Source organism: Neomonachus schauinslandi, chromosome 1 (genome assembly GCF_002201575.2).
Source record: "Neomonachus schauinslandi chromosome 1, ASM220157v2, whole genome shotgun sequence".
Taxonomy (NCBI): domain Eukaryota; kingdom Metazoa; phylum Chordata; class Mammalia; order Carnivora; family Phocidae; genus Neomonachus; species Neomonachus schauinslandi.
Window position 1 is genome coordinate 196,369,309 of NC_058403.1, and position 19,209 is coordinate 196,388,517.

Here is a 19,209-nt window from a genome sequence, read left to right on the forward strand (position 1 = left end):
CTGATTTATCAGTATTTTCTTTTATGGTTATTGCCTTTTGTTGTGTCTGAGGAACACGTGCCTACCTCTCAATGTTGGAGATTTCTCCTGTGTTTTCATCCAGAAGTTGTAGAGTTTTAGTTTTTACATTTAGATCTCTAATCCACTTGGAATTCATTTCTGTGTATTCTGTAAGATTGGGTTTGGGGTTAATTTTCTCCCATATGGATAACTTCTTGTTCCAGTACCAGCATCATTTGCTAAAAAAGACTTGTGTATTTGTTATCTATTGACTCCAAAACTTAGCAGTTTAAAACAGTAAACACTTATTGCCTCAGTTTCTGAGGACCACAAATTTAGGAGTGGCTTAGCTGGGTGGTTCTGGCTCACAGTGTCTCATGAAGTTGCAGTTAGGATGTCTTCTGGGACTGCAGTCATTTGAAAGCTTGCCTGGAGCTGGAGGGTCTGTTTCCAAGATGACTTACGTGGCTTTTGGCAGGTGGCCTCAGTTCCTTGACATGTGGGCTGAGTATCCTCATGGCATGCAATTATCTCCTCCAGAATGAATGGTCCAAGACAAAGTAAAGAAGATGCCTCTTAGTGACCTACTCACAGACTTCTTTTTTTTGAAGATTTTTATTTATTTCAGAGAAAGAGAGTACACAAGCATGAATGGGGGAGGGGCAGAGGAAGAAGCAGACTCTGCATTGATCAGGGAGCCCGATGTGGGGCTCCATCCCAGGACTCTGGGATCATGACCTGAGCTGAAGGCAGATGCTTAACTGACTGAGCCACCCAGGCGCCCCTATTCTTTTTGATACTATTGTACATAGATATGGATTGTTTTCTTAATTTCCTTTTCAGATTGTTCATTGCTAGCATATAGAAATGCAACCAATTTTTGTGTGGCTGTTTTGTATCCTGCAAATTTCCTGAATGTATTTATTAGCTCTAACAGTGGTTTTGTGTGTATTTGGGTCATTTTAGGGTTTTCTACATATAAGATTGTGTCTTCTGCAAACAGTTAACTTCTTTCTAATTTGGATGCCTTTTATTTCTTTTTTTTTCCCTCATTGCTCTGGCAAGAACTTCCCTTGTAATTTCTTTGACCTATTGGTTGTTTAAGGGTGTTGTTTAATTTCCACAGATTTGTGAATTTTCCAATTTTCTTTTTATTGCCTTACAGGATATAGAATTCTTAGATGACAGTTTTTCTGTCAGTACTTTAAATATGTCATCACACTGCCTTCTGGAGGATTCTGGAGAGAAACCAGCTGTTAATCTTAGTGTTTCTCCTTGTCCAGTATGAGTTGCTTCTCTCTTGCTGCTTTAAATATTCTGTCTTTGGGGTTCAACGGTTCAGTAGTGTGTTTTTGTTTTATAATGTGTCTTAGTTAATCCTCAAAGAAGGGCTTATTAGGTTTCTTGCACATGTACATTCATGGCTTTTCTCAGGTTTGGAAAGTTTTTGGCTACCATTTTTTCAAATATTTTTTTCTGCCCTTTTTTTCGTTTCTTTCTGTAATGCATATATTGTTATATTTGGTGATGTCTCACAGGTCCTTCAGACTCTACTTTTGGGGCGCATGGGTGGCTCAGGTGTCTGCCTGGATGAGTACTGCATTGGGCTCCCTGCTCAGCAGGGAGTCTGCTTCTCCCTTTCCCTCTGCTCCTTCCCCTGCTTGTGCTCTCTCTCTCAAATAAGTAAATAAAATTAAAAAAAAAAAGACTCTTTACTTTTCCTTAGTTTTTATTTTAATTTTTTTGCCTCCCAGACTGAATAATTTCAGTTGTCTTACTGATACTTCTTAGGTTTGCTCAAATCTGCAGTTGAACCCTGTTAGTGAGTTTTTCACATCAGTCATTGTACTTTTCTGTTTTGAGACATTGCAGAATTTATGTTTTGTCCTTTTTGTAATTTCTATCTCTTTACTGATATTTTCGTTTTGTTCATACATTTTCCTGAATCCCTTTGACCATGGTTTCCTTTAGTCCATTGGATGTATTTAAGACAGTTGATTTAATGTCTTTGATTAATAATAATTCCAGTGTTTTTGCTTCCTCAGGAATTTTTTTTATCATTTTCTTTTTCTTAGGAATGGTCATTAATTTTCTGTTTCTTTGTTTTGTAATTTTTTATTAAAACTGGACATTTGAGTGTTATGTTTTAATTTCACAAATCTGACTCTCCCACTTCTCAGTGATTGTTAGTTTTTGCTCATTGAGTGCTAGAGACTTCCATTTGTGGCTTTTTCAAACTAATATTAGAAATGTGTATCTATTTCTGTTCAGTTATTTCTGCAGTTAGACAGTGACCTGATAAAGATTTCCTTAAATGACTATCTCCCAAAGGGGGAAAAAAGTAAAAACAAGTATTGTCCTCTTAAATGTTTCTAGAAGCTGTTTCAGCCTGTGGGTGTTGAAAGCAGTGGTCACCAGCCTCTGCCTGCTCCTCAGTGATCAAAAGCAGCTATCATCAATCAGAATACATATTTGGAGGACAAGGTCTTTATTGCCCATCCTAACCTCCAGCAAGCCTCACCAGAAATGAGGGCAGCCCTCCCACTGCTACTTGCCCTAGGGTTGGAGGTTGGGTAGTTGCTACACAAAAGGCCGAAGTTTACCAAAATTCACCAACCTCTTCATCAGGCTCTGCCTTGGGAAGCTTCATGTTTTCCAGCTACACTCCAGAGTTCCAAAAGTTACTTCAGTTTCTCCAATTCAGTAGTTGTTTTAGTGGAAGGGTGGATTCCTGGAGCTTCCTACTCTGCCATTTTCCAGGAAGTTACCCCAGTGAATTTTTAAATTTTTGTTTTCTTTCTTCCTTTTTTTTTTTTTTTTAGGGGGGCAGGCAGAAGGAGAGGGAAGGAGAGAATCTCAAGCAGGTTCCACACCCAGCACAGAGCCTGACGTGGGGCTTGATCTCACAATCCTGAAATCATGACCTAAGCCAGAATCAAGAGTCAGATGCCCAACAGACCGAACCACCCAGGTGCTCCTAAAAGTAGTAATTCTGGTGTTTCACTGGAGGGTAGAAGACAGATGGAATGTAATCTTCTTTTTTTTTTTTTAAAGATTTTATTTATTTATTTGACAGAGACATAGCGAGAGAGGGAACACAAGCAGGGGGAGTGGGAGAGGGAGAAGCAGGCTTCCCGCCAAGCAGGGAGCCCGATGCGGGGCTCGATCCCAGGACCCTGGGATCATGACCCGAGCCGAAGGCAGACGCTTAACGACTGAGCCACCCAGGCGCCCCTGGAATGTAATCTTCTTTTTTTAAAGATTTTATTTATTTATTCATAAGAGACAGAGAGAGGCAGAGGGAGAAGCAGGCTCCCCGCTGAGCAGGGAGCCCGATGTGGGACTCGATCCTAGGACCCTGGGATCATGACCTGAGCCGAAGGCAGAGGCTTAACGACTGAGCCACCCAGGCACCCTGGAATGTAATCTTCTTGAAGCTTTCAAACTCTCTTGCATTTTGTGAGGCATTAAACAAGTCATTTACCTCTTTTTATAGGCTTTCCCCACACTCACTTTGCACGTTGCTCATCTGCTTGTAGGTACTTGCTAGTAAAGTCTTTATCTACCCGATAGATGTTCAGATATGTCATTATATCACCCCCAGTGATGTGTAGTTTTAAATGGAGGGAGTGTCTGTCACTTTTGTGCCCTGAAATCTCCTTGTATTGTTTTCTGAATGTGTGACTGTATAAGGAATTGTGCTGTTTGGCCTTGAGGGGGAGAGGTCTCACAGGACGCAGGAACATAGGATACCAAGAACCTAGTCCTTGGGAGAGACATCCTGAGTTGGTCTCAGCCCCTATGTGGGACATATGTAGCAGCAGATTATCCCCAAAGAGCAAAACTCAGTGGATCTTTATTTTGTGGTAGACACTTCATCATTTCCTCCCAGCTACAGCTGAATACAGTCCAGTGTCCATGTCTGAGTAATCTAGTCTTTGATTATATTTTCAGATAATCTGTAGAGTAGTGTAGCATCAGAATGTTTAAGTGTGATTTCACCACCAAAGAAGAGTCCTCTGGGTTGTAGCCATATCTTGATTTTTAGATGTATGCTGCCTCTTGGTGCATCTTTTAAAATAGTACAGAATTCAGTGATTTAAAACCCTTTTGGAGTTCTAACAGTTTTGTGGTATCATTGAGATACCACAGGGAAGACAGGAGCTATTTCATGGTTGCATAATTCCTTACTCTGGAGATTTTTCTTGTTTGAAGCTGATAATCATTTTTAATGGGGGTGGGTTCTAAATGAGGTCCCCAAGGTCATGCTGTGACCGGAGCTTTGGGTTCACGTCTCCTAGGTATAAGAGGTTTTATTTCCACATTTTATCTCTTTAATAGCAGGACACATGTGAGTATCCCTAGTCCAAGGTAACAGATTTGTACCTGGAGTGACCTCCAGTTACAAACCCAGTTATAGCTACTTGAAATTCTGGTGAGTGACAAGAAATATTGTTCTTTTGTTTCTGTTCTGCAACAGAGCAGATTTTATTCAAAAGATGTTGTGGTGAGGGAAAATCCCAAGTAGAAGTGTCTATATGCATTTCCCGGTCACCTCAGTTCACCTTTGCCTCAGTCCTGTCAGCTTGCCCCCACTGTGCTCAGCTTCTCTTTTAGCGGAGCTACAATAGGATGGAGGTGGAGAAAAGGAATGAGAATTACTGGTCACATCTAAAACCGAGGTTGTGAGAACAGGCCTGGTACTGTCCCTCTGCATCTTTTTTTCAGTTGTGCAGAAGCTTCTCTCTTCAGCTTTGGGTCTTCAGTGAGCTCAGTAGCATGAGGTAAGTCCAGGAAGCTCCTCATTCCATATTTTAGCAGTTTAGACAGTTTCATTTTAAGTGTTCTGTGGTGTTTTGTTTTTAGAAAATTTTATCCTATCCTTCTACATGTACTTTCTAGGCTTGACCATGTTTGGATTCACTTGTAATTGTGTGAGGCAGAAACTTACCTGGCTTAGGTATGGCTCACCTGAACTATTTAGTCACAGCAGAAGTATTCCTGTAGCTTCTTGTTAGAATAATCCCATATAAATTGTGAGTAGGCACTATTTCAGGTGAGAAGGGATGGGGCACCTTTCTTCTTTCTTTGGGTGTTTTCTCATTTTGATTTCCCCTGTACTACTTTGGACCTGTGTTTGAAAAATTCTTTCCTTAAGCTCCCCCAACCCCCGACTCTTTTTAGCGCAGTTGAGACTCTTTCAAAAGGGTCTTTACAAAGATATGTATCTATGTATCTGAGGAAGTGTTGGGTTTCTAATCTTTAGAATAATAAAAACAGGAAAGGAGATCACTGGATTCTGTCTTCTCTCTTTGTCCTAAATTAATTCTGTTCTGGCTGTTTCTTGATGGGCTGGCACATTTCAGGCCTCCTTGCCAAGTTTCCTTTTCTCGTTGCTCCCTGTTTGCTGTCAGCCTGGTGTCCTCAGGACTATGCCACTGTGTCCCTTGTTCCTGGGATAGGACCCAAAAGTCGAAACAATCCGCCATCTCTTCTCTGAGGACAAACAACAAAATAGATACCTTTAAGCCTTTTTTCCTTTCTTATTTCAAATCTCCCACATTGCTCTAGGCCTCTGCACACATTTCTGGTTTCTAGATGATATGTCAGTCCTGGTTAGATTGGTAGGACAGGCTCAGATTGGCAACCCTGTGTACCTTGAGAACAGTCCTTATATTTCCTTCCTCCTCAAAGGAGAGGTTTGTGAGCATGTGCTTGAAATAGTCCCCAGGGTTTGAGGGAAGGAGGATTGTTGTCTCTCCGTCACAAATACCTAATCTGTATCAGCACCTATAGACATATGTAAAAGCAAGAACACACTTAAATTTAAGGAAACAGTAGGTTCCCTTGGTTCTGTGCTTTAGAGAACAGACATGCTTTTGTGTTTTCTGCTTCAGTTTTTTCGTCCATGAAATTGAGGGTATTTTGAAAATGTGTCTTTTCCTGTCACAGTCCATATCAATTTATTATTTCTGAAATTGGTTAGAAATAAGTTTTCATAAAGTCTAGGGCTGTGTAACCCAAGCTTTGTGTGTTGTTCTTTTCTTTTGGAGTTACTTATCAGTCCATTGTGTTCTTTTCAATTAAGAATGATTTTGCTATTTTGTGCCTTGGATTGGATTGTCAACCAGAGATACAGTATTGCCAGAATTTTACTTAGCATTCCTGACTTAAGTTTAATTTTTAAAAAACTAAATAAATTTCATATGATTTTTTAAGGGCATAATACTTTATCATTATGCTTTTAGCGCTTAAGTGGATCTGTTTGTTTTTTTTTAATTTTAATTTTTTTCAGTAAGCTTCATGCCCAATGTGGGTCTTGACCTGAAGACCCTGAGACCAAGAGTTGCATGCTCAGGACGCCTGGGTGGCTCGTCATTAAGCGTCTGCCTTCGGCTCGGGTCATGATCCCAGGGTCCTGGGATCGAGCCCCGCATCGGGCTCCCTGCTCGGCGGGAAGCCTGCTTCTCCCTCTCCCACTCCCCCTGCTTGTGTTCCCTCTCTTGCTGTGTCTCTCTCTCTCTGTCAAATAAATAAATAAAATCTTAAAAAAAAAGAGAGAGTTGCATGCTCTACTGACTAAGTCAGCCAGGTGCCCCAAATTTCAGAAGAGGTAATAGAAATAATGGATTTATAAACCAGTTTTGAGGAAATTTGCAGATACACCTGTGCAGTGTGAAGGCACCAAGTATGCTTCTCTTTACAAAAAGATTCATATCAAACCCAAGTGCTTAATCTGAGGCTATAAAAATATGTTGTCCATAGAATTTGAAATTCAAACCAAGCTTCTTAGAGTGCATGTCTGCTGATCTGCATTTTAAATGTCTGTGCTGGCCTGACTAGTGAACTCGGTGACCAGGTATTGCTCTTGCTGTGGAGACAGTGCCTTACTACTTCTTAAAATAGTCCTGACCTTGTTCGCCACCGTATCTGATGCAATTTCTCTTTCTTTGCCAGGGCTTTTATTCATTGCCACTTTCTAGGCTTGCTGTGTTGTTGAATTAAAACAGAGAAGCTGTTTATATTGTGCCTCTTAATTTTAGGTCCTTCAGTAAAGCTTTATTATTTGTCTGACATAATTTTTATTTTTATTTATTTATTTTTTAAAGATTTTTTTTTTTTAAGATTTTATTTATTTATCTGAGAGAGAGAGAGAATGAGAGAGAGCATGAGAGGGAGGAGGGTCAGAGGGAGAAGCAGACTCCCTGCCGAGCAGGGAGCCCGATGCGGGACTCGATCCTGGGACTCCAGGATCATGACCTGAGCCGAAGGCAGTCGCTTAACCAACTGAGCCACCCAGGCGCCCAAAGATTTTATCTATTCATTTGATGGAGATAGATACAGCAATAGAGGGACCACAAGCAGGGGGAGTGGGAGAGGGAGAAGCAGGCTTCCCGCGGAGCAGGGAGCCCGATGCGGGACTCGATCCCAGGACCCTGGGACCATGACCCAAGCCGAAGGCAGACGCTTAACGACCGAGCCACCCAGCAGCCCTTTCTGACATAATTTTTAAAGGTTTATAGGTAATTTATAGTTTTTGTTCCTCTTGTGAATGGGATGTATTTAAAGTTTTCATTTTCTAATTGTTTTTTGTTGGTATAGAGGACTATTATTGATTTTTTTCCTTAAAATTAAGCTCTAACTTACAGTAAAGTTCACAAATCCAAGGACACAGCTCATTCGATATTTATAGTATTCACCTGTGTCATCTCCACCTTTGTGCCCCTTCTCAATTAGGATTTTCCCGGAGTAACCACTGTTGTGGTCTCCATTATCATTTTGAATTTTATGGGAGTAGAATCACACCACATAGTCTCTTTAGTGTCTAGATTTTTTCTTGCTATATCACGCCTGTGAGATTCATTTGTATTGTGTGTGGCAGTAGTTGGTTCTTTTTCATTTCTGTGTGGTAGTCCATTGTATGAATATACCACAGTTTATCCACTTAAATTTTTAAAAAAGATTTTATTTATTTATTAGAGAGAGAAAGCAGGAGCACGAGCAGAGGGAGGGGCAGAGGTAGAGGGAGAAGCAGGTTCCCCACTGAACAGGGAGCAGAGATGTGGGGCTCAATCCCAGGACCCTGGGATCATGACCTGAGCCAAAGGCAGATGCTTAACTGACTGAGCCACCCAGGCGTCCCAGTTGTTTTCCTTTTTAATTTTTTTTATATTTTTATTTTTTAAAGATTTTATTTATTTATTAGGGAGAGAGACAGCGTGAGAGGGAACACAAGCAGGGGGAGTAGGAGAGGGAGAAGCAGGCTTCCAGCCGAGCAGGGAGCCCGATGCGGGGCTCGATCCCAGGACCCCGGGACCATGACCTGAGCCTAAGGCAGTCGCTTAACCGACTGAGCCACCCAGGCGCCCATTTTCCTTTTTTAAAGCAAAAGCCCTTAGTGAGATGAAATGACTGTCGGATTTTTAAAAAAGATTTTATTTATTCATTCATTTATTTTTAAAAGATTTTATTTACTTATTTGAGAGAGAGAGAGAGAGAGCACGAGGGGGGTGAGGGGCAGAGGGAGAAGCAGACTTCCCACCGAGCAGGGAGCCTGATGTGGGGCTCGATCCCGGATCATGACCCGAGCTGAAGGCAGAGGCTTTACTGACTGAGCTACCCAGGCGCCCCAAAGATTTTATTTATTTTTTGACAGAGAAAGAGACAGCAAGAGAGGGAACACAAGCAGGGGGAGTGGGAGAGGGAGAAGCAGGCTTCCCGCCGAGCAGGGAGCCCGATGCGCGGGGCTCGATCTTAGGACCTTGGGATTATGACCTGAGTCAAAGGCAGCTGCTTAACGACTGAGCCACCCACGAGCCCCAAAATGACTGTCAGATTTTATTATAGTTTGTAAATTAATAAATAGGGTCTATTTAACTGTAAAAAATTTAAAATGGAGGGGTATGTGGATGGCTCGTTCAGTTAAACATCTGCCTTTGGCTCAGGTCATGGTCCCAGGGTCCTGGGATAGAGCCTGGTATTGGGCTCCCTGCTCAGTGGGGAGTCTGCTTCTTTCTCTGCCCCTCCCCCAACTCGTGTGCACACGTTCTCTCTTTCTTTCTCTCTCACTCTCTCTCAAATAAATAAAATCTTTAAAAGAAATAAAAAGGAAAATAGTTATATACACATTACAGCAGTATCAGAAAATTTATTTTACTTGAAAGAGATGTAATTCATTTTGGAGTTCAATTATATGTTCAAGGAGTTAGTGTCTATAACCATAAAGTCAACCTAACTGTTGTAATTATCTTTGCAGTGTACATTTATTTCCATTTGTTGCTATCTGCTGGTGAAAAAGTTCAGTCTCAGCAAGTTCTTTTTAAGAATATTCTCCTTCCTGGGGTGCCCAGGTGGCTCAGTCGGTTAAGCGTCTGCCTTCAGCTCAGGTCATGATCCCAAGGTCCTGGGATCTAGTCCCACATCGGGCTCCCTGCTCAGCGGGGAGTCTGCTTCTCCCTCTGCCTGCAGCTTCCCGTTTGTGCTTTCTCTGACAAATAAATAAATAAAACCTTAAAAAAAAAAAAAGAATATCCTCCTTCCCATTTTATGCAGTAAGATGTGGAACCAAAGTGTCTTAAAGCAAATGAAGGACAAACGGAGACTCCTGTAGCTGGTGGTGTACAGGCTCCTAGGCAGAGCAGTGGAACCCCTTGACCTCTAGGGAGCAGTCCGTTCATAAACTGACAAAATTTTAACCATTTTAATACAAACTTCCAATGATCCAAAATAACTGATTCAAACTACATTATTTCTCTGAACATCAGTCACCAAAATATATGGAGAGACTTGCAGTTACTTTAACCCCTCTTAGTCCAGCATCCACATTTTTGAAGAACATCTGCTGCTCCTTTTCTGCAAGTATTACATCCCTGCTCTGCTCCTAAGGCTGGTGACAGTGTTGAAAAACGTGTAGCTTTCGCTGACAACCCCACAAATTAAGCCAGTGGTCCTTTGGTTAGGGTCCAGTTTTTTTTATAAGAAAAAAAAGAACCGGTGTTTAGGGCATAGGTATTATCTACTGGGTTATATAATTTCAATAACAGTGATTTTGCCAAAACTCAGAACTTAATCTTGTCCCATGTTTCTCTTTTGGCAAACCAAAGCCTAGCTTGTTGCTATACTTTTCCCCTCTCCCCATTTACCTGACTCAGACCCTAATGCAAACAACCCAATAAAAATAGACACGGTAATCAATACACAGTGGTCTTTAATGCATAAATATTAGATCATCCTGATTCGGTTCCATTTTTCAAGATTGTGTTCATTAGAAAGGAGCTTTCCTGGGGTGCTTGGCTGGCTCAGTCAGTGGTACGTGTGACCCTTGATCTCAGGGTTGTGAGTTCCAGCCCCACATTAGGTGTAGACATTACTTAAAAATAAAATCTTTAAAAAAGAAAGAAAGGAGCTTTACTACTAAATACTGAAATGTATCAGGCTTCTGCGGTGGGAATTTTCTTATTTTTAAACATTTAAAAGTAAAACAATTTTTTTTTTAAGATTTTATTTATTTGTCAGAGAGAGAGAGCATAGGCAGGGGGAGTGGCAGGCAGAGGGAGAAGCAGGCTCCCCGCTGAGCAAGGAGCCTGATGCAGGGCTTGATCCCAGGACCTGGTATCAAGACCTGAGCCGAGGGCAGACAATAACCGACTAAGCCACCGAGGTGTCCAAACAATTTTTAATCCAGTACACATAGTGTTACAAACTATTCCATAGAAAAAAAGTGCAAGCTCCTTTTCACAAAAACAAGATTTCCTTATCAAATAATCAAATAATCAAGTCATCACAGAAATGAAGAAGTCTCACCAGAAAAAGAGAGAGCAGGTACTCTGGAAGCGGAGCTTTAAACACTGATCATGATTTCTGCTATAGACTGTTTGTCCCCGGATTCATGTGTTGAAACCTAATCCCCAATGTGATGATAATTGGAGGTGGTGAGGGGTTTCTCTGGGGGTGTGTGTGTGTGTATGTTAGAACTTTATTTTCCATCAACCTTCCTTTGGTGTGTTCTGAGAATAATTATGATTGCTCGGTCCTTAGTCATGACAGGGAGAAGATACTTCTACCTTACTGGTTTGCGTCATACTTGGTTACTTGGTCCTGTTGTGCAGGAAGATCTCAGGATGGCTGTCGTCATGCCCAGAATGTTAGTGCTGGTGACCAAGTTGCATTGCATGATCAAAATATTGTGACCATGATCCTCTTGGTGGCATTGGCAGCTGAATAGCTTTGAGGGCTGATGAGGTTGAAGATGCTGAAGGCAGTGGTGTTGTGGAAGAAACTACAGAAGCCTTTGACAGTGACAGCCAGGAGTAGTTTGTCCAGCATACTACTTGACTGGGTGATGCAGTCAAGTCATGGCCTACAGGGGGACTGAGATTATAATGGAATGTTCTAGAGTCTTCTTACTGCAGTTAATTCTGGAGTGGGGTGGAGGATAAACCTAGGTATCACTTTCCTTTAGGTGCCTCCCAGGTGACTAATGCACCACTGGGGAAGAGGAGGCTCTCTCTGTTGTGAGTGGAATGTCAGGTATGTTAGTGCTCAGCAGATGCTGCTGGTGATCAGACTGCTGTCCAGGTGCTCAAAGGTAGGCTCGTTTGGGATGCTCATTCTTGCCTAAGGGTTTGAAGCTACTGCCTTTGTTAATTACCTCTTCTGCAGAAATTTGGGGAACTTTGAACAACTTGATTCTTGATTGTTTTTTTTTCTGTTTCTTCTTCCTTGTTCAGTTTAGCAGTGGTTCCAAGAAATGGCTCCAGCCTTTTCCTTTTTCTTTCTAGTCTCTTGGCATGGTTTTAGACTGTTCGGTTTCTTTTGTTCCTGTTTGTCCTTGTAGTATTTACGTGCTTTAGAAGTTCCACAGGGAGGGAAGATTCTGTCTGCTTCTGTAGCTCTTATCTGAAATAAGTGAAACTGCATGATGAGCCCTCACTGCCTCATGAGAAGAGAGGACAAGTCTTTTTTTTTTTTTAATTATTATTTATTTATTTATTTATTTTTGTTTTGTTTTGTTTTTTTTAAGATTTTATTTATTTATTCATGAGAGACAGAGAGAGAGAGAGAGAGAGGCAGAGGGAGAAGCAGGCTCCCAAGGAGCAGGGAGCCTGATGTGGGACTCGATCCCAGGACCCTGGGATCATGACCTGAGCCGAAGGCAGACGCTTAACCATCTGAGCCACCCAGGCGCCCTATTTATTTATTTTTAAAGTAGGCTCTACAACCAGTGCGAGGCTCGTACTCACGACCCCAAGATCGAGAGTCACTTGCTCTACCAACTGAGCTGCCAGGTGCCCCATGAGTGGACAGGTGTTATGTAGAAACTGCAAAATGAGAAATTGCAGTTTTGCTCAGAGGATCAAAGAATATTTTTGATACTAAGGGAAAATTTCTTTCTCTGTGCTGTGTTAATTACAAAGCAAAGTGATTTTTATAGAAGGAAAAGACTGCAAATCCTAATGTAGTTCAGTGCATAGATTTGTGAGGTCTTTATAGTGTGCAGATTATTGTACCTAAGCTTTTTCTCCTCCTAAATGAGCTCTTGTGACATTTGCAGAGGGTGATGTCTAGTTGTTCTTTTTTTAAACAGAAGTATTTTTTTATTAGTCTCAATCTAAAAATCATTCTATTCCCTATTGGGTATTTACCCAAAGAATATGAAAACACTAATTCGAAGGGATATATGCAGCCCTGTGTTTATTTCAGCATTATTTATAATAGCCAAATTATGGAAGCAGCCCAAGTGTTTATCAATAGATGAATGAATAAAGAGGATGTGGTATATATATACACAATGGAATGTTATTCAGCTATCAACAAGAATGAAACCTTGCCATTTGCAACAACATGGATGGATCTAGAGAGTATAATGCTAAGTGAAATAAGCTTATCAGAGGAAGACAAATACTGTATGATTTCATTCGTATGTGGAATTTAAGAAATAAACAACAAAAAAAAGAGACAAACCAAAAAACAGACTCTTAACTATAGAGAACAAACAGATGGTTACCAGAGGGGAGGTGGGTAAGGGGATGGGTGAAATAGGTGATGGGGATTAAGATTACATTTATCATAATGAACACTGAATAATGTATAGAATTCTTGAATCACTGTGTTGTACACCTGAAACTAATGAACACTGTTAACTACACTGGAATTAAAATTTTTTTTTTCTTTTAAAGATTTTATTTATTTATTTGACAGAGAGAGAGACACAGCGGGAGAGGGAACACAAACAGGGGGAGTGGGAGTGGGAGAGGGAGAGGCAGGCTTCCCACTGAGCAGAGAGCCCGATGCGGGGCTTGATCCCAGGACCCCGGGATCATGACCTGAGCCGAAGGCAGACGCTTACCAGCTGAGCCACCCAGGCGCCCCTGGAATTAAAATTTTTCTTTTTTTTTTTTTTTTTAGATTTTATTTATTTATCTGAGAGAGACAATGAGATAGAGCATGAGAGGGGGGAGGGTCAGAGGGAGAAGCAGACTCCCTGTAGAGCAGGGAGCCCGATGCGGGACTCGATCCCGGGACTCCAGGATCATGACCTGAGCCGAAGGCAGTCGCTTAACCAACTGAGCCACCCAGGCGCCCTGGAATTAAAATTTTTAAAAATTATCCTGTTCCCATTGTCATAGCCCCCACTTTTTCTGTACATTATATACTTGAGCAATATGAATGTCATATACCCAGGTGCATAGGAAGCACCACTGTATTGTAAACCAAATAGAGAACCTCAATTTATTGCCATATAGGGAAAAGCATACCATTTATAAAGTTTCCCCCAGGGAAACCTTTGGAGTTGTTTACAGAACAAAAAAGCCAAAACATATACTGGTGGGTTTTTTTGTTTTTATTGTTAGTTTAACCCACGGCAATGAAACCCTCATGATTTTAATTATCTGACTTTTTTGGATACTTTTAAAGAATTTGCAAGTTTTTCTTCATGCTAGTAGTTCCTTAATTTAAGTCTGGAAAAGATTAGGGCTGTTGACGTTTTGAATGGCATAAACTACTTGAAATCAGGTCAGTGTATTTGCATAAACTACTTGAAATCAGGTCAGTGTATTTGCAGAGGACAGTTGGGAAAATCTTTGAGGATTAGTTACACTCTGGAAAATAGGATTTATCGACTCCGTTGTATTTAGATGCGTTTGTGAAAAATAATGATCAGTGAGGTCCTGAAGTGGCAAGAGTATAAATTTCATTTATGGTCTGCCTGTCATTGATTCACAGTAGAATCAGTTCTAAGCTAATTATTTGGATATTTGGGCAGGTTCATTACGACTTATGAGGGAATGAATTTTGTTTGTCAGATTCTTTTTTTTTTTTATAAAGATTTTTATTTATTTATTTGACAGAGAGAGACAGTGAGAGAGGGAACACAAGCGGGCAGAGTGGGAGAGGGAGAAGCAGGCTCCCCTCTGAACAGAGAGCCCGATGCGGGGCTCGATCCCAGGATTCTGGGATCATGACCTGAGCTGAAGGCAGATGCTTAACGACTGAGCCACCCAGGCGCCCCGTGTCAGATTCTTTTTTAGTATTTTGGTACCAGCCCTAATTGACCAGGTATAATTCAGATTGTCTGCCTTCGGGGACACTTTAAAGATTATAAAGCTACATTTTTCCTTTTAGAGCTTGGGGAGAATGTGTCCTTTATCATCAGTGAAGGGCTTATTCTTCAGTTATTGGAAGTCTTCCTTGTTATCATCAGAAAACGCTTATCTCTTTATGTGCGAAGTGTATTAACTGGAGATCTGGGGATTTTGATGCTTTTCTGTCCCTTATCTGGGATGGTTTTGACTACAGGTGATAGAAAACCCTAATGAGACTGGCTGAAAGCATAAAGGGAAATTTATTTTTGTTACATAACAAGATATCCAGTATTTTAGTGACAACATCAGGGACCCTGATTTCTAGCCTTCTCTTCTGCATGCTCAGCATGTTGGCCTGGTCTTTAGGCTAGTATCTTTTAGGGTCTCCAGGTGGATGCAGTAGTCTTAGATACACATCCAGACAGAATACTATCCTGAGGAAGAGAAGGGACGCCTCTCTTGTGTTCTTTCAGAGCAAGTCACTTTTCCCAGGGGACCGCTGGCCAACTTCCCCTCTTGTCTCATGCTTAGCAAGGAAATAGTGGAGAAGGACGTCAGCATCTACAGCCTTCTCAGTCCATGGTTTTCAGAGTGGGCCTTGGTGGACACCTGACTTCAGGAGCAACTTCTGGTTGTTTATAAAAGAGTCAGAACTATCGATGTTTCTAGGACTTCAAGGCTGGGCAGTAGGCAGGGCAAGCCCAAACCCTTTGCCTGCATCAGCATATCCTGCAGGGTTAGTGGTGGGCATGGTTTCAAATTGTAGGTGTGGAAATTTGAGATTTTATTATTTGAGAGAGAGAGCATGTGTACACACATGTGTGTGCAGTGTGGGGCAGAGTGGGAAGGAGAGAGACAAGCAGACTCCACACTGAGTGCAGAGCTCCACACGGCCTTGAGTTCATGACCCTGAGATCATGACCTGAGCCAAAATCAAGAGTCAGACGCTCACCTGACTGAGCCACCCAGGCGTAGGTGAGGAAATGTGAAATTAAGTGACTTACCCACAGCTCCACACTCTGTGAGTCACAGCTTCACAGAGATTGACAGGCTTCTGGGCACTTGTACTTTTTTAGGTTCCAGATTTATTTAAAAAGAAACGCCAAAACAAAGCTTATAGAAATATGGTATATTTTACATGTTAACTTTTTCTTCTTCTTCTTCTTTTTTTTTTTTTTTTTTAAAGATTTATTCACTGGGTGCCTGGGTGGCTCAGTCGTTAAGTGTCTGCCTTCGGCTCAGGTCATGATCCCAGGGTCCTGGGATCGAGCCCCGCGTCAGGCTCCCTGCTCCACGGGAAGCCTGCTTCTCCCTCTCCTGCTCCCCCTGCTTGTGTTCCTGCTCTGGCTATCTCTATCAAATAAATAAATAAAATCTTAAAAAAAATAAAGATTTATTCACTTTAGAGAGAGTGAGAGAGAGCACGAGCAGGAGGGGCAGAGGGAGAGGGAGAGAGAATCTCAGGCAGACTCTGCACTGAGCGTGGAGCCTGTAGCGGGGCTCGATCTAATGACCCTGAGATCACGACCTGAGCCAAAACCAAGAGTTGGGGGCTCATCTGCCTGCACCACCCAGGCGCCCTTACATGTTTACTTCTAAGAAAATATTTCAAACACAAAAACAGTCCCATGACTTTATGTATTTATCATGTAGGAACAAAATACCAAAAATCTAGATCTGACTGGAGTTTGGACTTGAACCTTTTTGGTCGTTTGGGGGCTGCTGAGGTTGCCATGCACCTCAAGAGTCCAGCTCTTCTGGGCCACTTGGCACTATGGATCCCTCTCCTTTCCCAGACACCCACTGACCCAGGCTAGAAAGTTTAGCACCATTCTCGGAACCCCATCTCCCATCAGAGGCAATCCCGGCGTGCAGTGGGGCCAGAGCAAAAGCTGATTGGAGGTGTGAGGTAGAGTCCACTGTCATGGTGGGCACCTCCAGGAGACCTGAGAAGAGACCCTTCACAGCTGCTTCCCCACTTAACACTGCCACTTATGTAACTCCTTCTGTTTTCAGATTGTGCTTTTACTCTCTGCAGCCCTCTTCCTGGAATTACTTCATTCATTCCAACAAACCTTTTTTTTTTTTTTTAAAGATTTTGTTTGCTTATTTATTTATTTATTTTTAAAATTTTATTTATTTATTTTTTAAAGATTTTATTTATTTATTTGACAGAGCGAGAGAGCACAAGCAGGGGGAACAGTAGAGGGAGAGGGAGAAGCAGGCTCCCCACCAAGCACGGAGCCCGATGCAGGGCTCAATCCCAGGACCCTGAGATCATGACCTGAGCTGAAGGCAGATGCTTAACGACTGAGCCACCCAGGCGCCCAAATTTTATTTATTTATTTGACAGAGAGAGAGTGAGAGCACAAGCCGGGAGACAGAGGGAGAGGGAGAAGCAGGCTCCTCTCTGAGGAGGGAGCCCGACATGGGACTCAATCCCAGGTCCCTGAGATCATGACCTGAGCCGAAGGCAGCTGCTTAACCAACTGAGCCACTCAGGCGCCCCAGATTTTGTTTATTTATTTGACAGAGAGAGACACAGGCGAGAGAATACAGGCAGGGGCGTGGGAGAGGGAGAAGCAGGCTTCCCGCGGGGCAGGGAGCCCGATGTGGGGCTGGATCCCAGGACCCTGGGATCATGACCTGAGCCGAAGGCAGACGCTTAATGACTGAGCCACCCAGGTGCCACCTAACCTATTTTTGAACAGTTCCTGTGTGCCAGGAACTGCCTTGGACCCTAGATGGAAATACAAGGGAATGGTTTGGTGGTGTTGACGACAAGTAAATAGGGGACAGTACAGTGATATATTGCTGAGATAGTTGGCACAAGGTACCTTGGGAGCTGTAGAGGTGTGCGCACCCAACTCATGTTTGGGAGAGTGGAGTCTGGGAAAACTCTGTGGGGAAGGGAGTTGCCTTCTCCTGAAGGATGACTAGAAAGTGGATAGGTAAGCAAAAATGTGTATTGTGTGCTTTGAAGTGGTGCTGATTGGTTAGGGGAATGGGAAATCATTTATTTTTGTTGATAGCCGTGAAATAGAACAGAGCTTCCTGGGCGGCTTTGAAGTAAGAAAATTTTGCAGTTTTGCAGCAGGGTTCTCCAGTAGCCTATTTTGCCCATAGATTATGAGGTTTGGAAGAAAAATAATGTTTTATCTCTTTCAGGTAAAGCCATATTCCTGCTCTTAAAAATATTTTTCTTTTTTAGTCTTGATCTTTCAGATGTAGTCCTGCCTGCTACATTCCTAACTTCAAACTATATTCAGTATTAGGGAAGTTGCCCATTACTTTAACTTTCTTGAGAGAAAATTGACATTACAAGGTAGGTATTTAAGTACAAAGGCATTTCCTTGTCCTACTGGTTGGTGTAGAGTTACACAGAAAGGGAAGCTCTGGGGCACTGGACTGATGGCCGTAGATTTAAAGTAGAAGAAATCAGAAGCCTAAATTTCCTTGGGAAGAGCAAACCCTTTTTATGATGCTACAGCTCAGCAAGGAATGGCTTTCCCTGCCTGCTGCTTGGCCTTCAGCAGAAAAGTTGAAAATCTAGTGTGACCAGATTTCTCAAAAACCCTTCCTTGAGTCAGCAAGAGACCCTTACCATTACTGGATATAGTGAGAAGTCTGAACAAGATGAATTCGTGTTGCCTTCTGTTTTTTTCCCTGAATGCTTATCTTTGAATATGAAGTAAACAGGGATAGTTGCCTTTCTGATGACTGTTAACATATTGTAGCTCTAAAATCAAATCTTTTAGGGAATGTGGAAGGTTATATGATAGCTAGGAAAGGAAGAAAATGTGGGCTTCTGTGCATAAAAAAAATGGATGGAGGACACCAAAGTTGTAGCATTCAGAAAAACTTGCCACCTGCCTCTCATGCACCAGGCAGCATTGTACTTACTGGGGGAACACATAGCAGGGAACAAAACAAAATCCCATTCTTTTTTTTTAAAAATATTTTAATATTTATTTTTTTAAAGTAATTTCTACACCTAGTGTGGGGCTTAAACTCATGACCCTGAGATCAGCAGTCGCATTTTCAACTGACAGAGCCAGCCAGACGCCCTCAGAATCCCGTTCTTATTCATAGAACAGATGTTCTGTGAACGCCAGGGAAGTTGTAGCTTGCCAGGTGTTTTGATTCCCTCTTTTCATCTCTCCTTTCTTTTAGGAAAGAAGAATAAGCTGAACAGACTCTGACCATTGCTTTCAGCTCACCAGGACCTTCTGCCTAGCTCTCCTTTCGTGGCCCATGTGCTGCATCCTCTGCCCTCAGAGTGCAACTGGCCCCCAACGCAATGTGTGTTTGTCAAACCATGGAAGTGGGGCAGTATGGCAAGAACGCAAGTCGGGCCGGAGACCGGGGAGTCCTCCTGGAGCCCTTCATCCACCAGGTGGGCGGACACAGCAGCATGATGCGCTACGACGACCACACTGTATGCAAGCCTCTCATCTCCCGGGAGCAGCGCTTCTACGAATCCCTTCCTCCCGAAATGAAGGAGTTCACCCCGGAGTATAAAGGTCAGTCACTGGCCGGTTCCGAGAGAGCAGCAGCCTTGGGCTTTTGCAGGCCCTCAGCTCAGTTTTCCTTGTTTTGTTGGCCATGTGATATGATTGTGGGT

The 19,209-nt window shown here is 42.3% G+C and overlaps 1 protein-coding gene across 2 annotated transcripts in view; it reads left to right on the forward strand.

The window, feature by feature from the left end:
* The window catches only part of IP6K1 (inositol hexakisphosphate kinase 1), a 56,656-nt gene that overhangs the window by 15,741 nt on the left and 21,706 nt on the right, over window positions 1-19,209 (forward strand). The window contains exon 2 of one of the 2 annotated variants that reach the window (XM_021686882.1): window positions 18,759-19,108. In XM_021686882.1, the coding sequence (XP_021542557.1) occupies window positions 18,886-19,108 (223 nt within the window). In that variant the 5' untranslated portion in view covers window positions 18,759-18,885. Of the gene's footprint in view, window positions 1-18,758; window positions 19,109-19,209 lie in introns of those variants that run through there. The other variant, XM_021686883.1, reaches the window with a different exon arrangement.